The sequence below is a fragment of the Muntiacus reevesi genome, chromosome 7 (genome assembly GCF_963930625.1).
Source record: "Muntiacus reevesi chromosome 7, mMunRee1.1, whole genome shotgun sequence".
In the NCBI taxonomy this organism is placed as follows: Eukaryota; Metazoa; Chordata; class Mammalia; order Artiodactyla; family Cervidae; genus Muntiacus; species Muntiacus reevesi.
Window position 1 is genome coordinate 5,878,281 of NC_089255.1, and position 19,697 is coordinate 5,897,977.

Below are 19,697 nucleotides of genomic sequence, written 5' to 3' on the forward strand. Positions count from 1 at the left end.
CAGTATAAAAATTCCTGCCTTGAGTCACACAGACCACTTGTTAGCTGGGTGATCCAGAGAAAGTTAACTCACTGCTCTGAGCCTCATTTTCTGTTTTCCTCATCTATATAATAGGGATAACTGTATTGAACTAGCCAGGACGATAAGCTGCAATGATGCATGTAAAACATTAGATAGCATAGTTCATTTACTCATGATTCAGACTAAACTATCCATCAGACTAAACTGTCATAGCAATTTCAATACGTCAATTACCTTTAGAGATGTTGCTGGGTTAGAAAGACTGTCTCTTCTCCTGGGACTAAATAATGTTTAAGATAACCAAGCCAGTGGAAACAAATCTGTTGGGATGACTGAACTCCAAAGAGGAGCCTTGTATTTCAAAATGGGAAAGAGCAAAACCAAAAGCCTACCCAGTGTAGAAGCTGGAGTGGCCCACCTCCGTCTCATAAAATCTGGAGATCTGGGCTCAGCAGGTGTGCCAGGCGGCCTCCCAACCTCCTCGGAGTTCAGTGACAACATGCTGGCCCCTGACTCAGAGGACTCTGGGCCTACATTTCATGACTGTGGTTTCCTCAGTTCACCCACCCCTACAGTGCACACCGCTGTCGCACGAGGATGTCTTTGTTAAATCACTTAACGGTGGTTAATCAGTTCAGTTCAGTTCAGTCGCTCAGTCGTGTCTGACTCTTTGCAACCCCATGGACTGCAGCACGCCAGGCCTCCCTGTCCTTCACCAACTCCCAGAGCTTGCTCAAACTGATATCCATTGAGTCGGTGATGCCATCCAACCATCTCATCCTCTGTCGTCCCCTTCTCCTCCTGCCCTCAATCTTTCCCAGCATCAGGGTCTTTTCCAATGAGGCAGCTCTTCACATCAGATGACCAAAGTATTGGGAGTTTCAGCTTCAGCATCAGTCCTTCCAATGAACACACAGGACTGATCTCCTTTAGGATGGACTGGTTGGATCTCCTTGCAGTCCAAGGGACTCTCAAGAGTCTTCTCCACACCACAGTTCAAAAGCACCGATCCTTTGGTGTTCAGCTCTCTTTATGGTCCAGCTCTCACATCCATACATGACTACTGGAAAAACCACAGCTTTGACTAGATGGACCTTTGTCAGCAAAGTAATGTCTCTGCTTTTTAATCAGATAACCAATTAGCTGGAGTACCAGTAGTTGGAATGGAAGAAAGTTTTCTTTCTTTAACTTCTGTTTGCTCACTCCTACTTGTGAGGAATGCTGATGAGCATTCTTAGTGACAAAAGGAATTTAAAGCAAGAAACAAACAAATATCCCTGGGGAAACGTGACAGCAATCAATTAAGTACGCTTCCTTTGAGGGCTTAGTAAATGGCCAAGGGCTGTTTGCATTCAATTTAGACAGGCAAATTGAAGATACTCATTTCTATTTTCTTTTTTCTTTAAAGAGTAACAGACTCTTGGGCCCTCTGGTTTCTGAGAACCTTCTTGAGAGTCCTGGTCTGAGTGCAGCTGAAGAAGCTTTAGGAGTAGATCAGAGATTCTCCAGGGAACTAAGTCACAACAGAGATCTTTTGTATTTCGTCATGCTGAGTCCAAGTCTAATGGACAAAACTGAGTCCATATTGGCAGCCATTTTACTCAATAGTTGTTGGAATTAACCCAACATGGTTTGTGTTCCAATGGTTTCCAATTGATACAAATAAATCCTCAGTATAAAATATTCTTATTCAAGAACTGTTAGAAGTTTCTTGTCAAGATTGATAAAGACCAAATTCTTTCTCTTCAAATTCTCATCACCCATACTGTCAACTGCCCTGGTCCAGCCACCACCCTGACCAGTCTCCAATCACCAGTCTTCACTCCTCTTCATCAGCTGACTCTCAACATGGAACCCAGAGTCATGCAGGTAAAGCCCGAGTTGGGTTATTATCACGACTTCCCTGCTCAAAACCCTGCGTGGCCTCCCACCCCTCGGATTAAAGCCAGGACTCCAAATGCCTGCAGAGCCATCCGTGCTCTGCCCACGTCAGCCCGGCTCCCCTGTCTACTGTCCCTGCCCCCTTCTCTCTCCCCACGTGGCCCTGTGATGCTTCCAAGCCACCAGGCGTGCCTCAGCCACCTCTTGCTGTTCCATCTGCCCCAGAAGATGCATCCCTGGAACCACCCTCCCCCTTATCTGCCCAATCTACTTCTGTCACCGAGCAGGACCTCTGGGGTCTTCCTGGAACAGAGCCCGTCCCCCACATCCTCTGCTCCAGCTCTTCTCTGAAGCACCCAGGTAACAGTATCTCAGGATGATCATGAGCACACAGCCCCCAGACTGTCCGGCGCCTAAGGACTGATGCTGCTAACCCCTTGCTACCTTACCATCAACCAGTCCGGGAACTGTGCGGGAGCCAGCCACACGCCCCGCAGCGCCCCTTCCCACCGTGTGGCCTTTCAAAATGCTTCGCTTTTCAACGTGTTGGGGTTTTAGGGGCCTGAGCTGCTGTTGCCCTTGCACAGCCCTGCAGTAGGTGCTCCTCTTCTCCAGACTGTCCTTTGGGGCTGTTTGGCCTCACTGTACACACAGACTTGTGTTTGGTAACACCTCCACTCCGAGATCCCCACCCTCGGTGTCCACTGAGCCCTGATAACCATCTCATAGATTACACATTTGACTTATTTGGCCAGTTTTCTGCCTCCCCTGCCCGATGCCGCCTCAGGGAGGGATCCTTCACGGTTGGTGCTCACTGGCACACCAACGCTTGTTCAAGCAAGACGTGCCAAGTACATGAGCAGATGCCAAGGTTCTCCTCACCCATGCCAGGGGCTGCCATCAGGATCCTGGAGACGACTACTTGCGTGATGGCTTGTTTGGCAGCGTTTGCCGACTCGCCCAGGCGGTCCCCATTCTCGTCTGTGACCGGAATGCCAACTTTGAGTTCCCTGGAGAGCAAGACACGTGCAAAGTTCATACACAGGCGGTTTTTCGAACAGCTGGAAACAGCACTTAGGCTGTGAAAGATCAAGTCCCTACTTAATCCAAAAATGCACTCCAGAGTCATTTTTGGCCCTAATAAGCCTTATTTTTAAATGCTGTGAACAAGCTTAATCCTTGTGGGATAGATACAAAAAGGAAACAACACTAGCAAACTTTGTAAAAAAAAAAAAAAAAAAAAAGGTAGCATTTTGAATAACAATAGAACTCAAAGGATGAATAGGTAATTTAAAGAAATGCAGGCAAGGCTTAATTGGGCAGCAGGGGGAGTGACAAGTACCAGCTCCCTTTTCTAGCCTGCTGGCTCCATTGGGGCTTGTTAACTCCCTCAGTTGGGGAGGTGAGGTGGTGAGGTGAGGGTGAGGGTGAGGGGTGTGAGGTGAGGGTGTGTGTCCTCACACACCTATATGGGGTGAGGGTAGGGGTGTGTCCAGGGGCCCAGCAGGACGGTGGCTTAGGCATTTTGCCCAGTCCTTAGGCTGCCTGTGCAGGGGCCTGCCCCAGTCCCCTGCTTTTGCTTCAGGCTCTTCAAAAGTGGGAGCTGGATTTTTTGGTCTCTTTGTATCTTTCCTCCAGGATCTGCCCTAACAGTGAAGCCTTGCCTGAATTTCTAAAAAAAAAAAAAAGAGACAGATACAATTCACAGCATCATTAAGTTAACTACACTGATGCGGCAGCGGCAAGTACAGGCGCTACTGAATATTTAACTATGGTCACTAATGCTATAATTACAGCTCCTCTGTTACCCTGTTTTTCGTTATCCATTCCAAAATGCTTTTTTTTTTCCATTCTTCCTCTCCTTCAATTTTTGCCAGCACTAAAAAATACTTCCAAAGATACAGATTAATATTATCTTAAACCCTAAAAGGAAATCTGGGTGGGGGAAGAACCTATTTTATAGAATAAGCTTCCTGGGCACAGACATAAGTCTGAGATCTATTTTTTTAAACTTTGTATCATACAGAAGTAGAAAGACTAGTCCAAATCCCATACGCTCATCAGTCCCCTTTAAGAATCAGCAACTCAGAGCTGACCCTGTTTCATCAATGAACCCATCTTCACCCCGTTACCAGAATATATGAAAGCAAATCTCATATAATTTCACCTGTAAATATTAAAATAAAACAAAAGTTTTAAAAGTTTCAACAAAGCAATTTATTAGAAGAGCTTCTACTGTCAAGCACAAGCCCTCTCTAGGAGGGCATATTAACCTTACCTTTGCCTCATTAACGGAATATTAATGCAATTGGCCGCAGCAACCGCAGCGAAGGGAACAAAACGTCCTATGAGCGGAGAGACATGCTGCAGAAAAGATAATTCCAAAAGCAAGATTTTATTTTTTCTACAGTACTGAATGCAAATACTTATTTCTCCTCAAAAACCATTACCAATGCAGAGTCCTACTTGTACAGAAACGCAGGCCTTAAGTATACTCAAAACTTGTTTCCTAGAGGTTATTTTTCTATTGCCAGCCTGGGCATCCTGGGACCAGGAGGACAGCCATGATATTTCGGTGGCTGCATGTGGCTGAGGGAGCAGGGGCTTTGAAGGCCCAGAGTCTTGGGTTTAGATGCGGACTCCTCCACCGCTTCAGAGGGGTGCCCGGAGGCGCCCAGCCTTGGTGGCGGGTGGTGGGGAAGCATTTAGCACTTAACACAGTGTCAGGTACAAACAAGTGTCTTGGCAAATGTTATTAGTGACGATATAATTAAAAAAAAAAAACAGCTGAAGATGATGACTATAAGAAAGTCATCAGACTTGAACTATTTTGAGAAATAACAGAGAGACTGAGAGCCAGGTAGGTGAGAACAAATTAAGACGCTTTACTACGGAGACAAAAATCTGAGTACCTTGGTTAATGCGTTGAGTCCTAGAGCTGTTGCTACAGCACCTGTTGTTGCAGAAACGTAAGCTGTTCCCAGTTCACTGAAAAGAAGGAAAATGGTACATAAACAATGAGTGTATGTCAGAAAACCCAAGTCCAGCATTTTGGGAAGAAATGAAGAAGATTAAGAACAGAGATTCCATCAAACATCACACACATGAACTTCCTGGTGAAACAGGGACAGGCTCAAGAACAGCCTTGCGGCGGCCAAGCCAGAAGAGAGGTGGGGAGGGAGGGACTGGGAGTTTGGGTCTAGCGGACGCAAACCACTGTATATAGAACGGATAAACAACAGTGTTCTCCTGCACAGAACAGGGAACTACAGTTAACATCCTGTGACAGACAACGACGGGGAAGAACATGAAAAAGAATGTGCATTTTAACCACATCACTTTGTGGCACAGTAGGAACACAACACTGTAAATCAAGCATATTCCAATAAAATGAATTTTAAAAAAGATTCATCAGTGATATATTCAGCTCTGCCAGCAGAGTTACTCATAGAAAAAGGAAGCAGACCCATATAAAAACGGCATTCTTCACATATACCCGAATTATCATGCCGAACATGTAGACATGCACAATATGCGTGTCTGGGGGAGGGGAAGGAAGGAAGCTGTGACTGGGCACGAAGCTACAAATGTGGAGAAATGCATGTTAACTTAGATGTTGGTAGCATATGGACTTAAATAAAAAATACTTCTCAAAATATCGCTGTACATACTGAAAGTAAAAATGCAGTGCAGCCATTCTTAAAATGACATCTTACTGTATAACGATACTAAAAGTCTTATCCTCAAAATACAAGTAAGCCCAAGCAGTTCTCTATTATTTTAAATAAATTTTAATTCAAGAATTGGATGAAATGAAGGTGCGATCAGCACTGCTGGGTTGCAGATTTCAATATTCTTTGTTCCCTAGGATGACAACAGAGGAATATAAGTGATCAAACTCAATTTAAGAGTTAAAACAAAACTGAAAATTCTTTGAAATGTTATATAAGTTAGGCTCAAAATTTTGGTTAACTAATCACTTTAGCTTGCCTGAACATTTTTTCACAGGAGGCAAAATTTTAAATCCATTCACTTTCTTTTGGGCTCCAGAGACATCCTATTTTAAAGACAAATCAGATACAAAATCCCCTGGATTTTTTTTTTTTTTTCTTTTCTCCCTGGATTTCTGCAGAGACCCCCACTGCTGATGTTGCTCTCTGTGTAACCCCCAGGGTGGATGGGGGTACAGAGCAGGTCATTTCTCAAGGCCTGCCCTGAGCTGCCTGTTGCGTGTTCCGTGGGGTGAAGGGGATGTGCCCTCGGGTGCGGGAGCCCTGCCTTCCTTCAGCGCCACTCACAGCACGGTGATGCTGAGAAGGCAGGCTGCGGCAAACTGTCATCTTGGCAGAGAGGGAGGAAAAGACACACTGCTGAGACACAGGCTCCTACGATTCCGAACCACATGCACAAATGGCACAAGTATATTTTTCCACCAGGAGGGCATCACCACTGGATCAAATGAACACCAGAAGAATGCGAAGCCAGTGAGACCTTCCAGTCTTACTTGACAGTGAGGGGAGCATCTCCACTTCTGTTGGTGTAATTGACCACAGCATTGAAGGACTGGTTGATCCATTGCCAGAAGAGCACCGCTGGTGTGGTCCTGAAATAGAGAGATCCATCACACCACCACCACCGCTTGGGATCTGGCCGTTACGCAGAACAGACAACGAGAAGGCCAGGAACCAGACAGACGATGGACTGGAGCAGGGGGGTGCAGGGTCCAGGACTGTATGTTCTGGGTCAGAGGCTGAGGACCAGTGGAGCTGGGCAGATTTTTATCCTCTCTGATTCTCAGTTTCCTCATTCATTAACTATGGATAGCAACAAACTTAAGAGGGCTAGGGCAGTGGTCCTTAACCTTTATGGCACCAGGGACCGGTTTCACGGAAGACAATTCTTCTACGGACTGGAGTAGGGGATGGTTTCGGGATGATTCAAGTTCATTACATTTATTGCACACTTTATTTCTATTATTATTACACTAGTTCCACCTCAGATCATCAGGCATTAGATCCTGGAGGATGGGGATTGCTGGGTTAAGGTGAAGATGGAGTTAAATTTTGTCTTAAACTTGTAAGGGAGCCCAGCAAAGAGCAGGTACTCACTTATTGTGACTAACGTCAGGTCCCTCCTCTTACATAAAGAAGCTATTTGTAGGCTAAGTATTTCTCATCCCTCCTCATTCTACGTATAAGTCTAGGTGTTTACACCTACATATATACTTACACCTATATTATATGAATCAATTACAAAGAGAATCTGCTTAGAGGTTTTCTAAACTTTCTTTCTCATTTTCTTTTGGGTCTAACACTTAGGGAGAAATTCGACCTCCTTTTGGGCAACAAGGAGAGTTCTATTCAACAGAAGGAAAAGGAAAAACAACCTCCTAGGATTGTAACTTTTATACAAAATGAAACACCACATGAAATGACATTTATTTCAAAAAAACCATTCAAGTACAAAAATGTGCTTTAAGCTAGTGGAATAGAAAACAAACTGTTGTTACATTGCCAGAACTTACCTATAAAATGTCATCATACAACCTGTGATGGTCATGTTCATTGGAACTTGAGCTGACATTCTTCCTATTAAAATCATCTTTTCACCAGTGTCAGGATGAAAAGCTGAATCATAGATGTACTTTGCTCTCCATAATTCATTTTCTGTGAGACCTGAAGGAACAATTCCTTGCCTAGGAAAACAGCAACAAACAACACAGCAATTGTTCATTCCAAGTATCTCAGCAGTGCTACCTAGAACATCTGTGTCAAGATAGAGGGAAAAATCAAACTATTTCATAGAGTCAGGGAAATTCCAATAACACAAAGGACAGTATACACTTAAAATAAGCATTTTAAACCCACAAATTCAAATTATCTATAATTTGGAAAAACACAAATTTGTTGTATAATAGGGAACTATTCAACTTTGAAATATTCTTTGTTTTAAATGACATTTTAAAATGTACTTTGAACTCTGTAAACTCTAAGATATTTTTACTTCATTAGACAAAAGCTGTGGCAACCAAGAATATGAAATCATTCTTAAATCTGTATTTTGAAAACCTTAGACTAGAAAGGTTCATTATATTTCCTTATCAAAGAAACACATATTCCTTGCAAGAAATTTAGAAAATATGTAAATTCATTAGCATAACTAAAACCATTCAAGCTTTCCCTGATTCACAGTCACTGGTAATGCTTACTGAATACCCTTTCAGGCTTTTCTAGATCTATATACATGATGCATTTATCACCTTTTTCATCAATGAAGGTAAACCTTTCTCAATATCTTTATATATTCTTCTATATCATCTATACTGGGTCAAATACTTTCCCCCCCAGAAATTCACATTCACATGGAACTTCAGAATATGACCTTATTTGTAAACAGGGCTGTTACTTATGTAGTTAAGATGAGGTCATGCTGGATTGCTGGGAAGTGGGGGCAAGTTCAATGGTCGATGTCTTTGTAAGACCAAGCGCAGTCACATAAAGAAGGGTGTGTGATGAGGGAGACAGAAATTTCGGTGGCATGGCTACAAGCCTAGGGCTTCCAGACGCTGGAAGAGATAAAGAAGGGCCTGCCCTAGGGCTGTCAGAGGGAACGGGCCTGCCAACACCTTGATTTCAGACCATACATTTCCACTGTTTTAAGTCACTCAGTTTGTGGTAATGTGTTAAGGCAGCCATAGAAATCATCCTAATCCCTGCTGTAAGACATTGTAACTGCATTTAACCTTCTCCACTGATAAAGGATGAGGAAGTAAACATCCTTATAAATAAAACTTTTCCCACATCCAAGATTATTTAGAAAGAAATGAGTATATTCTCTGAGATGAAAACTATGTGGAATATTAAAACTGTACATATTTTATCCTTTCTCTCAATTTGAGTATGTCCCTTTTCTTATCCTCAGCAGCGGCACCATCATTATTATCTAGGTAAGCTGTTGTACTCTTTATACAATGTGGATAATTTTGTCTTGTTAGGTTATCTGCTGTCATGAAAATTTTTATTATTATGCATTCAGGTCATGGGGTTGCAAAGAGCCGGATGTGACCGAGCAACCAAGCACAGCAGAGGAACAGAAGGCGGCTCTGCCTGGAAAGGTGTGACCCGTTTTAGGATCACAGGTATGCTCACAGACACTTCTTGCATTTTCCTGATAGTCTTTTTTTGGCCACTTAAAGGCTTTAATCTGTTTGGGATTCACCTTAAGATACAAATATGAGGAATTGCTTAACTTCTGTTCCCAGTTGGCTGGTCCTCCATTCCAATACAAAGATTTCAACGTTCTCTCTATCATCACTTGAGCTTTTATGAACGTTAGGCTTGCTTTCTGGACTTTCCACAGTAATCCCCTCATCTGGTGGTGTCGAAGCCACTATTTTAATCGATGATTTATTTTTTTAATTAATTTTTTATTGGAATATAGTTGATTTATGATGTGTTAGTTGCCACTGTACGACAGCCCACTTAGAATCTCGTAGACCAAGGTCCTTCACTCCATTACTCGTCTGCTTTTTTGAAAGTACCTCTGCTATTATTTTAATTTTATAGGTGATCACAATTATATTTTGACCAAAACTGTATTAATCTGGAGAGATCTGAAACCTCTGTACCATATCCAGGCCTACCACATATTCCTCCAGTTATTCAAAGGACTTCTTTTAATGATGACGCCCAGCGGTCTTGCACTTGCCTCACATTTATCAATTCTCTTTTTAGCTATTCTTATAGGCATAAAGGGGATTCCCTTGTGGCTCAGATGGTAAAGCGTCTGCCTACAATGTGGGAGACCTGGGTTCGATCCCTGGGTCAGGAAGATCCCCTGGAGAAGGAAATGGCAACCCACTCCAGTATTCTTGCCTGGAAAAATCCCACGGACAGAGGAGCCTGGTAGGCTACAGGCCATAGGATCGCAAGGAGTCGGACGCGACTGAGCGACTTGTGAATGTCAATGTCAATAGGCATAAAGTGGTATTTGTTGTTTTTGTCTTTTACTTTAGACTTTCCAGTATATACCCTTTTTTCCTTCCAGTTTTATTGAGACATAGGTAACATACAGCACTATATAAGTTTAAGATGTTCAAAATAATGACTTGACTTACATACATCATGAAATGATCAGCATAATAGTTTAGTGAACATTCATATCATACTGATACAAAATTAAAGGAACAGAAAAAGATATTGTTCCTTGTGATGAGAACTCAGAATGTACTCTCTTAACAGTTTTCATACATAATGTATACAAGTGCTCATTTTATTTATCATGTTGCATATCACATCTCAAGTACTTATCTTGTAACTGGAAGTTTGTACCTTTTGACAGCTTTTATCCACTTCCTCTCCTCTACCCCCTGCCTCTGGTAACCAAAAATCTGAGCTCTTTTTCTATGAGCTTGTTTTTGCAGGATAACTGACCTCCAACACTGTGTGAGCTCCTGGCACACACCACAGTAATTCAGTGCTTCTGTACACTTCAAAATTGTAAGTCTAGCTGCCATTTGCCACCTTACAAAGATATTAAAATTATAATTCTTGATATATCCCCACAATGTACATTTCATACCTGTGACTCATTTCTTTTGTAATTAAAAAGACCCTGATGCTGGGAAAGATTGAGGGCAGGAGGAGGAGGAGGAAACAGAGGATGAGATGGTTGGATGGCCTCACCAGCTCAATGGACATGAGTTTGAGCAAACTCTGGGAGGTGGTGAAGGACAGAGAAGACTAGCGTGCTGCAGTCATTGAGGTCACAAAGAATTGGACACTATAAGCGACTGAACAACGACAACAATTCAGTAATTGGGAGTTTGTACCAATTGAGAGTTAATCCCCTTCACCTATTTCTCTCCTCTCCACAACCTCCTCTCCTCTGACAACCACCTGTCTGTTCTCTATATCTATGAGCTTGCTTTTGTTTTGTTATGTTTGTTCATTTGTTTCATTTTTTTAGATTCCACATACAAGTAAAATCATACAGTATTTGTCTTTCTCTGACTTGTGTCATTTAGCATAACACACCCAAGTCCAGCTGTATTCTCAGAAATGACAAGATTTCATTCTTTTTTATTTTTTTAATGGCTGAGTAATATATTTTTTACATATCTATATTTATCACAACTTCTTATCCATTCATCTATTGATTGGTACTTAGATTGCTTCCATATCTTGGCTATTGTAAACAATGCTGCAATAAACATAGGTGTACATATATCTTTTATTGAATACCCAGGAGTGGAACTGATGGACTGTATGTATTGGGTTGGTGCAAAAGTAATTATGGTTTTGCATTGCTGAATTTTGCCATTTGATACTGTAAAACATTCTTAAATAAATGTGGTTATGTTATACATCATTTTAATATGCATTCCTTGCCGTATTGTTTTTTGCTATGACTTATTCAGTTCAGTTCAGTGGCTCAGTTGTGTCCGATTCTTTGTGAACCCATGGACTGCAGCACGCCAACTCCACCAACTCCTGGAGTTTACTCAAACTCAGGTCCATCGAGTCAGTGATGCCATACAACCAATTCATCCTCCCACCTTCAATCTTTCCCAGCATCAGTGTCTTTTCAAATGAGTCAGTTCTTCGCATCAGGTGGCCAAAGTATTGAAGCTTCAGCTTCAGCATCAGTCCTTCCAATGAACACCCAGGACTGATCTCCTTTAGGATGGACTGGTTGGATCTCCTTGCAGTCCAAGGGACTCTCAAGAGTCTTTTCCAACACCACAGTTCAAAAGCATCAATTCTTTGGTGCTCAGCTTTCTTTATGGTCCAACTCTCACATCCATACATGACTACTGGAAAAACCATAGCTTTGACTAGGCAGACCTCTGCTGGCAAAGTAATGTCTCTGCTTTTTAATATGCTGTCTAGGTTGGTCATAGCTTTTCTTCTAAGGAGCAAGTATCTTTTAATTTCAAGGCTGCAGTGACCATCTGCAGTGATTTCGGAGCCCAAGAAAATGAAGTTTCTCACAATTTCCATTGTTTCCACATTCATTTGCCGTGAAGTGATGGGACCAGATGCCATGATCTTAATTTTCTGAATGTTGAGTTTTAAGCCAACTTTTTCACTCTCCTCTTTCACTTTCATCAAGAGGCTCTTTAGTTCTTTGCTTTCTGCCATAGGGTGGTGTCATCTGGATATCTGAGGTTATTGACGTTTCTCCCAGCAATCTTGATTCCAGCTTGTGCTTCATGCAGCCTGGCATTTCGCATGATGTAGTCTGCATATAAATTAAATAGCCAGGGTGACAATATACAGCTTTGACGTCCTTCTTTCCGGATCTGGAACCAGTCTGTTGTTCCATGTCCAGTTCTCACTATTGCTTCTTGACCTGCATACAGATTTCTCAGAAGGCAGGTCAGGAGGTCTGGTATTTCCCCCCCTTTAAGAATTTTCCACAGTTTGTTGTGAAATGCCTTATTACTTGCTATATATTTCGTATTTTTTTTAGACTAGGAAATGATGTTAAACAAAAGGCAAATCTGAGTGATATTCAAGTTCAAAATGGGTTGTAAAGCAGCAGAGGCAATTTGCAACATTAAGAACTCATTTGGCCCAGGAACTGCTAGTGCTTCAAGAAATTCTGCAAAGGAGACAAGATTCTTGAAGATGAGGAGCCCAGCAGCCGGCCATCGGAAGTTGACAAGGACCATTGAGAGCAACCATCGAAACTGATGCTCTTACACTACACAAGAAGTTGCTGAAGACTCCACATTGACATTTCTACGGCCGTTTGGCATTTGAAACAAACCAGAAAGGTGAAAAAGCTTGGTAAGTAGTTGCCTCGCAAGCTGACCGCAGATTAAAAAATTGTCGTTTTGAAGCATCGTCTTCTTTTATTCTACACAACAATGAACTGTTTCTCAACCAGATTGTGATGTGTGACGACAAGTGGATTTTATATGACAACCAGCAATGGTCCACTCAGTGGCTGGACTGAGAAGAGGCTCTGAAGCACTTCCCAAAGCCCAACTTGCACCCAACTAGAGGGTCATGGTCACTGTTTGGTGGTCTGCTGCTGGTCTTATCCACCACATCTTTCTGAATCCCGGCAAAACCATTCCATCTGAGAAGTGTGCTCAGCAAATTGATGAGATGCACCGAAAACTGTCACCTGCAGCCGGCACTGGTCAACAGAATGGCCCCCGATTTTCTCCATGACGACGCCTGACCACACTTTGCACACCAAACACCTCAAGAGGTGAACAAGTTGGGCTACGAAGTTTTGCCTCATCCACCACATTCACCTGACCTCTCACCAGCCAACTACCACTTCTTCAAGCATCTGAATCACTTTTTGCAGGGAAAATGCTTCCACAACCAGCAGGAGGCTTGGAAAACACTTTCCAAGAGTTTGATGAATCCTGAGGCATGGATTTTTATGCTACAGGAATAAACAAAACTTATTTCTCATTGGCAAAAATGTGTTGATTATAATGGTTCCTATTTTGATTAATAAAGATGTGTTTGAGCCTAGTTATAATGACTTAAAATTCACGATCCGAAACTGCAATTATGTTTGCACCGTTTTAATTTTTAAAGGAATCTCCATTCTATCCATTCCCACCAACAGAACGTGAGGGCTCCCTTTTCTCTACATCCTCACGGAAAGTTGTTATTTGTTGTCTTTTTGATTCTGACAGGTGTGAGATGATACTTCATTGTGGTTTTAAATTGCATTTCCCTAACAACTAATGATGCTCAGCATATTTCTATATACTTGCTTGATATTTCCATATTTTCTTTGGTTGAGTGTCAGCAGTCTACTCAAAGCTTTGGACCCATTTTAAAAAATTGGGTTTAAAAGAATTCTTTATCTCTTCTTGATGTAAGTCCCTTATGAGCTATAAGTTTTGCAAACATTTTCTTCCAGTTTGTGAACTGCATTTTTGTTTTCTAAACAGTGTCTTCTGAAGTGTAGAGATAAACTTTTCCCTTATTCTTCATGCTTACAGCCTAAGAAATCTTTGCCTATCCCAAAGTCTGATTTTATCTTGCTTTCTTCTAGAAGTTTTATAGTTTTAGCTTGTATATTTAGGTTTATTATTCATTTCAAGTTATTTTTATGGTTTTGTTTAAGGACTAATGCTTTTTTTAATACGAAAATCCATTTTTCCAGACCCACTCATCGAACAGAATATTCTTTCTCCACTGAATTATCTTGAGAACCCTATTTTGGGATCCTCTATTCTGTTCCACTGACCTATATACCTATCTTTATGCCAATGTTATACTGTTTTGACTACTTGAGCTTGATAGTAAATCTTGAAATCAGGCATGTAATATTTTTGTTGCTACTGAAAATACTATTTTTAAAATTTCTATTTCCAGTTATTAATTGTTCATATATAGAAACTCAATTGATTTCTGTATATTGATCTTATATCTCATGATTGGGCTAAACACACCCTATTTGCATTTTTGGTAGATTTTTCCTACACAGATGATCATGCTTTCTGTGAATGAAGACAGTTTTAGTTCCTTTCCTATCCATACATCTTTTATATTGCTATTTTTCCTTACTGGACTACTAGCTAGTCAGCACAATGCTAAATGAAAGTAGTGACTGTTGAAATCTTGGCTTTGTTCTTGATTTCAGGGGAAAAGTTTTCATTCTTTCATCATTAAATTCGGTGTCTGTTGTAGGGTTTTCTTAGATATATTTTATTCCTTCTATGCCTAGTTTGCTGAGAGTTTTATCTTGAATTGACGTTGTATTCTTCTGTCTGCTTTTTCTGTATCTATTGAGATGACCATGTGTTTTTCTGTCATAGTCTACTAATACAGTAATTTCCAAATGTTAAAATGAAATTGCATTGCTGTAATAAACCACAGTTAGGTTCTGCTTATTTTGGGTATTATCCTTTTTATATATGGCTAGCTTTAAGCTGTTAACTTTGTTGAAGATTTCTGTGTCTATGTTAATGAGGGATATTGATCTGTAATTTTTTTCTTGCAATCCCTTTGGCTTTGCTGCCAGCAGAGTCATAAAATGGATGAGGAAGACTTTCCCCCTCTTCTATTTTCTGGGAAAGTTTGTGATGGAATTGGTATTGTTTCTTCCTATGAAGAAATTTCTTTCACCTGTGATGAGAGATTTTAGTGGGAAAGTTTTATATTTATTTATTTATTCCATTTTTCTCTTTATTTTTTATTCATCTCATTTCCTCCTTATTCCTTTTTTCTCTTTCCTTGCCTTCTTTTGCATTGAGTCAATTTTGGTAATTAGTATATTCATAAAAGGTTAGATATTTTACTAAGATTTCTGAAATTTATAGCAAACAGCTAAATAGTAGGCTTTATTTTTATATTTATATTCCCCATAGGAAACTTTCTTATCTTCTTGTTATATAGTTTGAATTTTATGTATTTATTTTATATTGATTAGATGTGCTAGCAGAGAAGGCAATGGCACCCCACTCCACTACTCTTGCCTGGAAAATCCCATGGATGGAGGAGCCTGGAAGGCTGCAGTCCATGGGGTCGCTAGAGTCGGAGCAACTCCACTTTCACTTTTCACTTTCATGCATTGGAAAAGGAAATGGCAACCCACTCCAGTGTTCTTGCCTGGAGAATCCCAGGGGCGGGGGAGCCTGGTGGGCGGCCGTCTATGGGGTCGCACAGAGTGGACACGACTGAAGTGACTTAGCAGCAGCAGATGTACTAGAGGCTTATCTTTCTCTAGGCTTATCAAAGAACTAGTCTTTACATTTATTTTTCTATTAATTCCTGGGTTTAAACAAATATGAACTTCCCTCTGTTTTCCTTGAAAAGCAGTCTATGGAGTAGTTAACAAAATGTACTCTGGAGTCAGACTGTCTGGGTTCCTATGCTGGCTCTGTCCCTTAACAGTGGCAGGACTCAGAGCCAGTTAAACTTTCCTGCCTTAGTTCTTTCATCTGAAAAATGGGCACATGACTAGCATTTACTTTTGCTGTGATGCTTAAATGAATGCATGTAAAGTGCTTCAGGCAGTATCAGCCCACAGCATGTGCTATGTGGTATTGCTATTTTCTTCTTCTTATTTTGTGTTGCTCTTTAATTTCTTAAGCTGAAGTCTCAGTTCATTTGTCATCAGCCTTTAATGTTTAATCAGAGGGACATGTAAAACTAGAAACTTCCCTTCACAGTACAATTTTGGCACAATCCCCTAAGTTTTTATATTAATTTTCTCATTATTTTTACTTTGTGATTTTACTCTTGGTTTTTCTTTTCATACAATTAAAGGAAAGTATTGAACAATTCTGATGTCATTAGATGATTGTGTTTAATCAAGTTCTGTCTGTATTTCTAACAGTCTTTTCTTTGTGTATTTGATGCAACATTAACTGTTTCATGAATACCGAGTATATTCATTTTCTCAATATCCACTTTTTTCTGATCTATTTGCCCTGAATTGAATTTTGTCTGATTTTCATACAACTTCCTTTTTCTTTGCAGCTCCCTCTGTCCTGCTTTGTGACGTTAGCCATTTTTATTACCTTCTGTTGGGTTTACGTTAAAGTGGCATTGCTGGAATCTCTCAAAGACTACAGATTATTAGTATTCATACTTTCTGAAGCTACACTATACATGATTCTTCTTTGATGCCAACTAACCCTTTGAGATATCCTCCCCTGAAAGGTCAGATAATTTGTCTCCTGGTGGAAGAAGGAGAACTCTGGGGTATTTCTTAGTCATTAATTCAACAATTGGTTTTACAGATGAATATATATGTCTTTTATATAATATTACATATAATACATATAAAAGCAGACATGATTAAAGCAGCATTACCCCTAGGTAATGGAGCAGGCCTAGGCAATTTATGACACAGACTTTAAGGCTTTATATGAAAAGAGAAAGTGTGGTGTTCAGCGGTTCTTGGAGGAAGACACCCTATTTCTCCCTTTGCAATGACCTCATACAGAGATGAGTCACGTGGCTAGAAACCCTCCGGCATTCCTACTGGGATGCCACATCACTGGTGAGCTTTTTAGGTACTTTTTACTCTATTTTAAAGTCTGATTTTAGTAGAGGATTTTGACCCTTTTTAACGTGTACTGTTATTACTGGACTCTCTGGTCTCCTTTATCTTACTTGATGTTATTTAAAAAACTTCAATGCCAGGTTTTTGGCTTTATCCTTGTTACACTCATTGCACAGTCTGTTTTTATGGCTTGGGATTTTAGAAGACAAGCTATGCTGTGCTCAGTCGCTCAGCCCTGTCCGACTCTTTGCAACCCCATGGACGGTAGCCCGCCAGGCTCTTCTGTCCATGGGGATTCTCCAGGAAAGAATACTGGAGGGGGTTGCCCAGGCCCTCCTCGAGGGGACCTGTTGAACCCAGGGATCGAGGCCAGGTCTCCCGTACTGCAGGCAGATGCTTGGGAAGCCCAACACATACTAAGATTTAACTGGACCATGGTTACCATTAAGATTCTTGAAACCATTCTACAATACAGTGCATTTCTCTAATATGATGAAGAGCCAAATCATACATATTTTTGAGACCACCTCCTATTTAAAATGGGCTTCCCAGGAGGCTTGGTGGTAAAGAATTTGCCTGCCAATGCAGGAGATCCGAGTTTGATTTCTGGGTTGTGAAGATCCCCTGGAGAAGATCCCCTGGAATACTGGCAACACACTCCAGTATTCTTGCCTGGGAAATCCCAAGGACAGAGGGGCCTGGTGGGCTATGCTCCAGGGGGTCACAAAGAGTCGGACACGGCTGAGCAACTGAGCACACACCTATTTAAGATAAATATTTCGTATACTTTTAATTCCTATTCTTTTTTTTTTCTTGATACTACAATCTAGAGCTTTAGATTCAGGTAGATACTTTTTTTTTTTTTTACAAAACATTTAAAATTTCTCTTTGCCTTTACAATGCTTTATAACTAGAAAGTGAAAGTGAAAGTCGGTCAGTCGTGCCCAACTCTGCGACCCAATGGACTATACAGTCCATGGAATTCTTCAGGCCAGAATACTGGAGTGGGTGGCCTATCCCTTCTCCAGGGGATCTTCCCAACCCAGGGATCAAACCCAGGTCTCCCACATTGCAGGTGGATTCTTTACCAGCTGAGCCACAAGGGAAGCCCTTATAACTAGAAATGCAACAACCATTTCTATTTTAACTATTTCAGCATCCATCACTAGCCTATATTATAGCTTCCTTACTTTTTTTTTACTGTAATAAAATACACATAAAATTTACCATCTTTACCTTTTTTAAGAGTATAGTTTTAGCACACTAGGCATATTCATGTTATCGTCCAACTCTTGCCACCATCAATCATCAGAGTTTTCTCGTTGTCCCCAACTGAGACTGTATTCATTAAATAACTCCCGATCCTCCCCTTCCCTAGACCCTGGCCATCACCATCCTACTTTCTGTTTCTATGTATTTGCTACTTTAGGGACCCCGTGTAAGTGGAACTATGCAACAATTTATCCCTTTATCTCATTGAGCAGTGCCTTCAAGGTTTATCTATGTTGTAGCCTGTGTTACATTTGGAAAACTCAGCAGTGGCCATGGAATTGGAAAAGGTCAGTTTTCATTCCAATCCCAAAGAAAGGCAATGCCAAAGAATGCTCAAACTACCACACAGTTGCACTCATCTCACATGATAGCAGAGTAATGCTCAAAATTCTCCAAGCCAGGCTTCAACAGTACATGAACCATGAACTTCCAGATATTCAAGCTGGATTTAGAAAAGGCAGAGGAACCAGAGATCAAACTGCCAACAGCTGTTAGATCATCAAAAAAGCAAGAGAGTTTCAGAAAAACTTCTATTTCTGCTTTATGGACTATACCAAAGCCTTTGACTGTGTGGACCACAAAAAACTGTGGGAAATTCTTCAAGAGATAGGAATACCAGACCACCTGACCTGCCTATTGAAAAACCTGTATGCAGGTCAGGAAGCAACAGTTAGATCTGGACACGGAACAGCAGACTGGTTCCAAATAGGAAAAGGAGTACGTCAAGGCTGTATATTGTCACCCTGCTTATTTAACTTATATGCAGAGTACATCATGAGACACGCTGGGCTGGATGAAGCACAAGCTGGAATCAAGATTGCTGGGAGAAATATCAATAACCTCAGATATGCAGATGACACCACCCTTATGGCAGAAAGTGAAGAAGAACTAAAGAGCCTCTTGATGAGGGTGAAAGAGGAGAGTGGAAAAGTTGGCTTAAAACTCAACATTCAGAAAACTAAGATCATGGCATCTGGTCCCATCACATCATGCCAAACAGATGGAGAAACAGTGGAAAAGGTGACAGACTTTATTTTTTTAGGCTCCAAAATCACTGCAGATGGTGACTGCAGTCGTGAAATTAAAAGGCGCTTTCTCCTTGGAAGAAAAGTTATGACCAACCTAGACAGCATATTAAAAAGCAGAGACATTATGTTGCCAACAAAGGTCCATCTAGTCAAAGCTATATTTTTTCAAGTAGTCATGTATGCATGTGAGAGTTGGACTATAAGGAAAGCTGAGCTCCGAAAAATTTATGCTTTTGAACTGTGGTGTTGGAGAAGACTCTGGAGAGTCCCTTGGACTGCAAGGAGATCCAACCAGCCCATCCTAAAGGAAATCAGTCCTGAATATTCACTGGAAGGACTGATGCTGAAGATGAAACCCCAATACTTAGGTCACCTGATGCGAAGAACTGACTCACTGGAAAAGACCCTGATGCTGGGAAAGATTGAAGGCGGGAGGAGAAGGAGATGACAGAGGATGAGATGGTTGGATGGCATCACCAACTCAATGGACATGAGTTTGAGCAA

General features: G+C 41.1%; 1 protein-coding gene across 2 annotated transcripts in view; it reads right to left on the bottom strand.

Moving 5' to 3' along the window:
* Nucleotides 1-19,697, bottom strand: part of SFXN1 (sideroflexin 1) — a 51,262-nt gene that overhangs the window by 13,810 nt on the left and 17,755 nt on the right. For both annotated transcript variants that reach the window (XM_065940770.1, XM_065940771.1), the window contains exons 3-7: nt 7,427-7,597; nt 6,407-6,505; nt 4,815-4,890; nt 4,181-4,266; nt 2,785-2,912 (exon numbers count right to left, since the gene is read on the bottom strand). In XM_065940770.1, the coding sequence (XP_065796842.1) occupies nt 2,785-2,912; nt 4,181-4,266; nt 4,815-4,890; nt 6,407-6,505; nt 7,427-7,597 (560 nt within the window). The remainder of the gene's footprint in view (nt 1-2,784; nt 2,913-4,180; nt 4,267-4,814; nt 4,891-6,406; nt 6,506-7,426; nt 7,598-19,697) is intronic.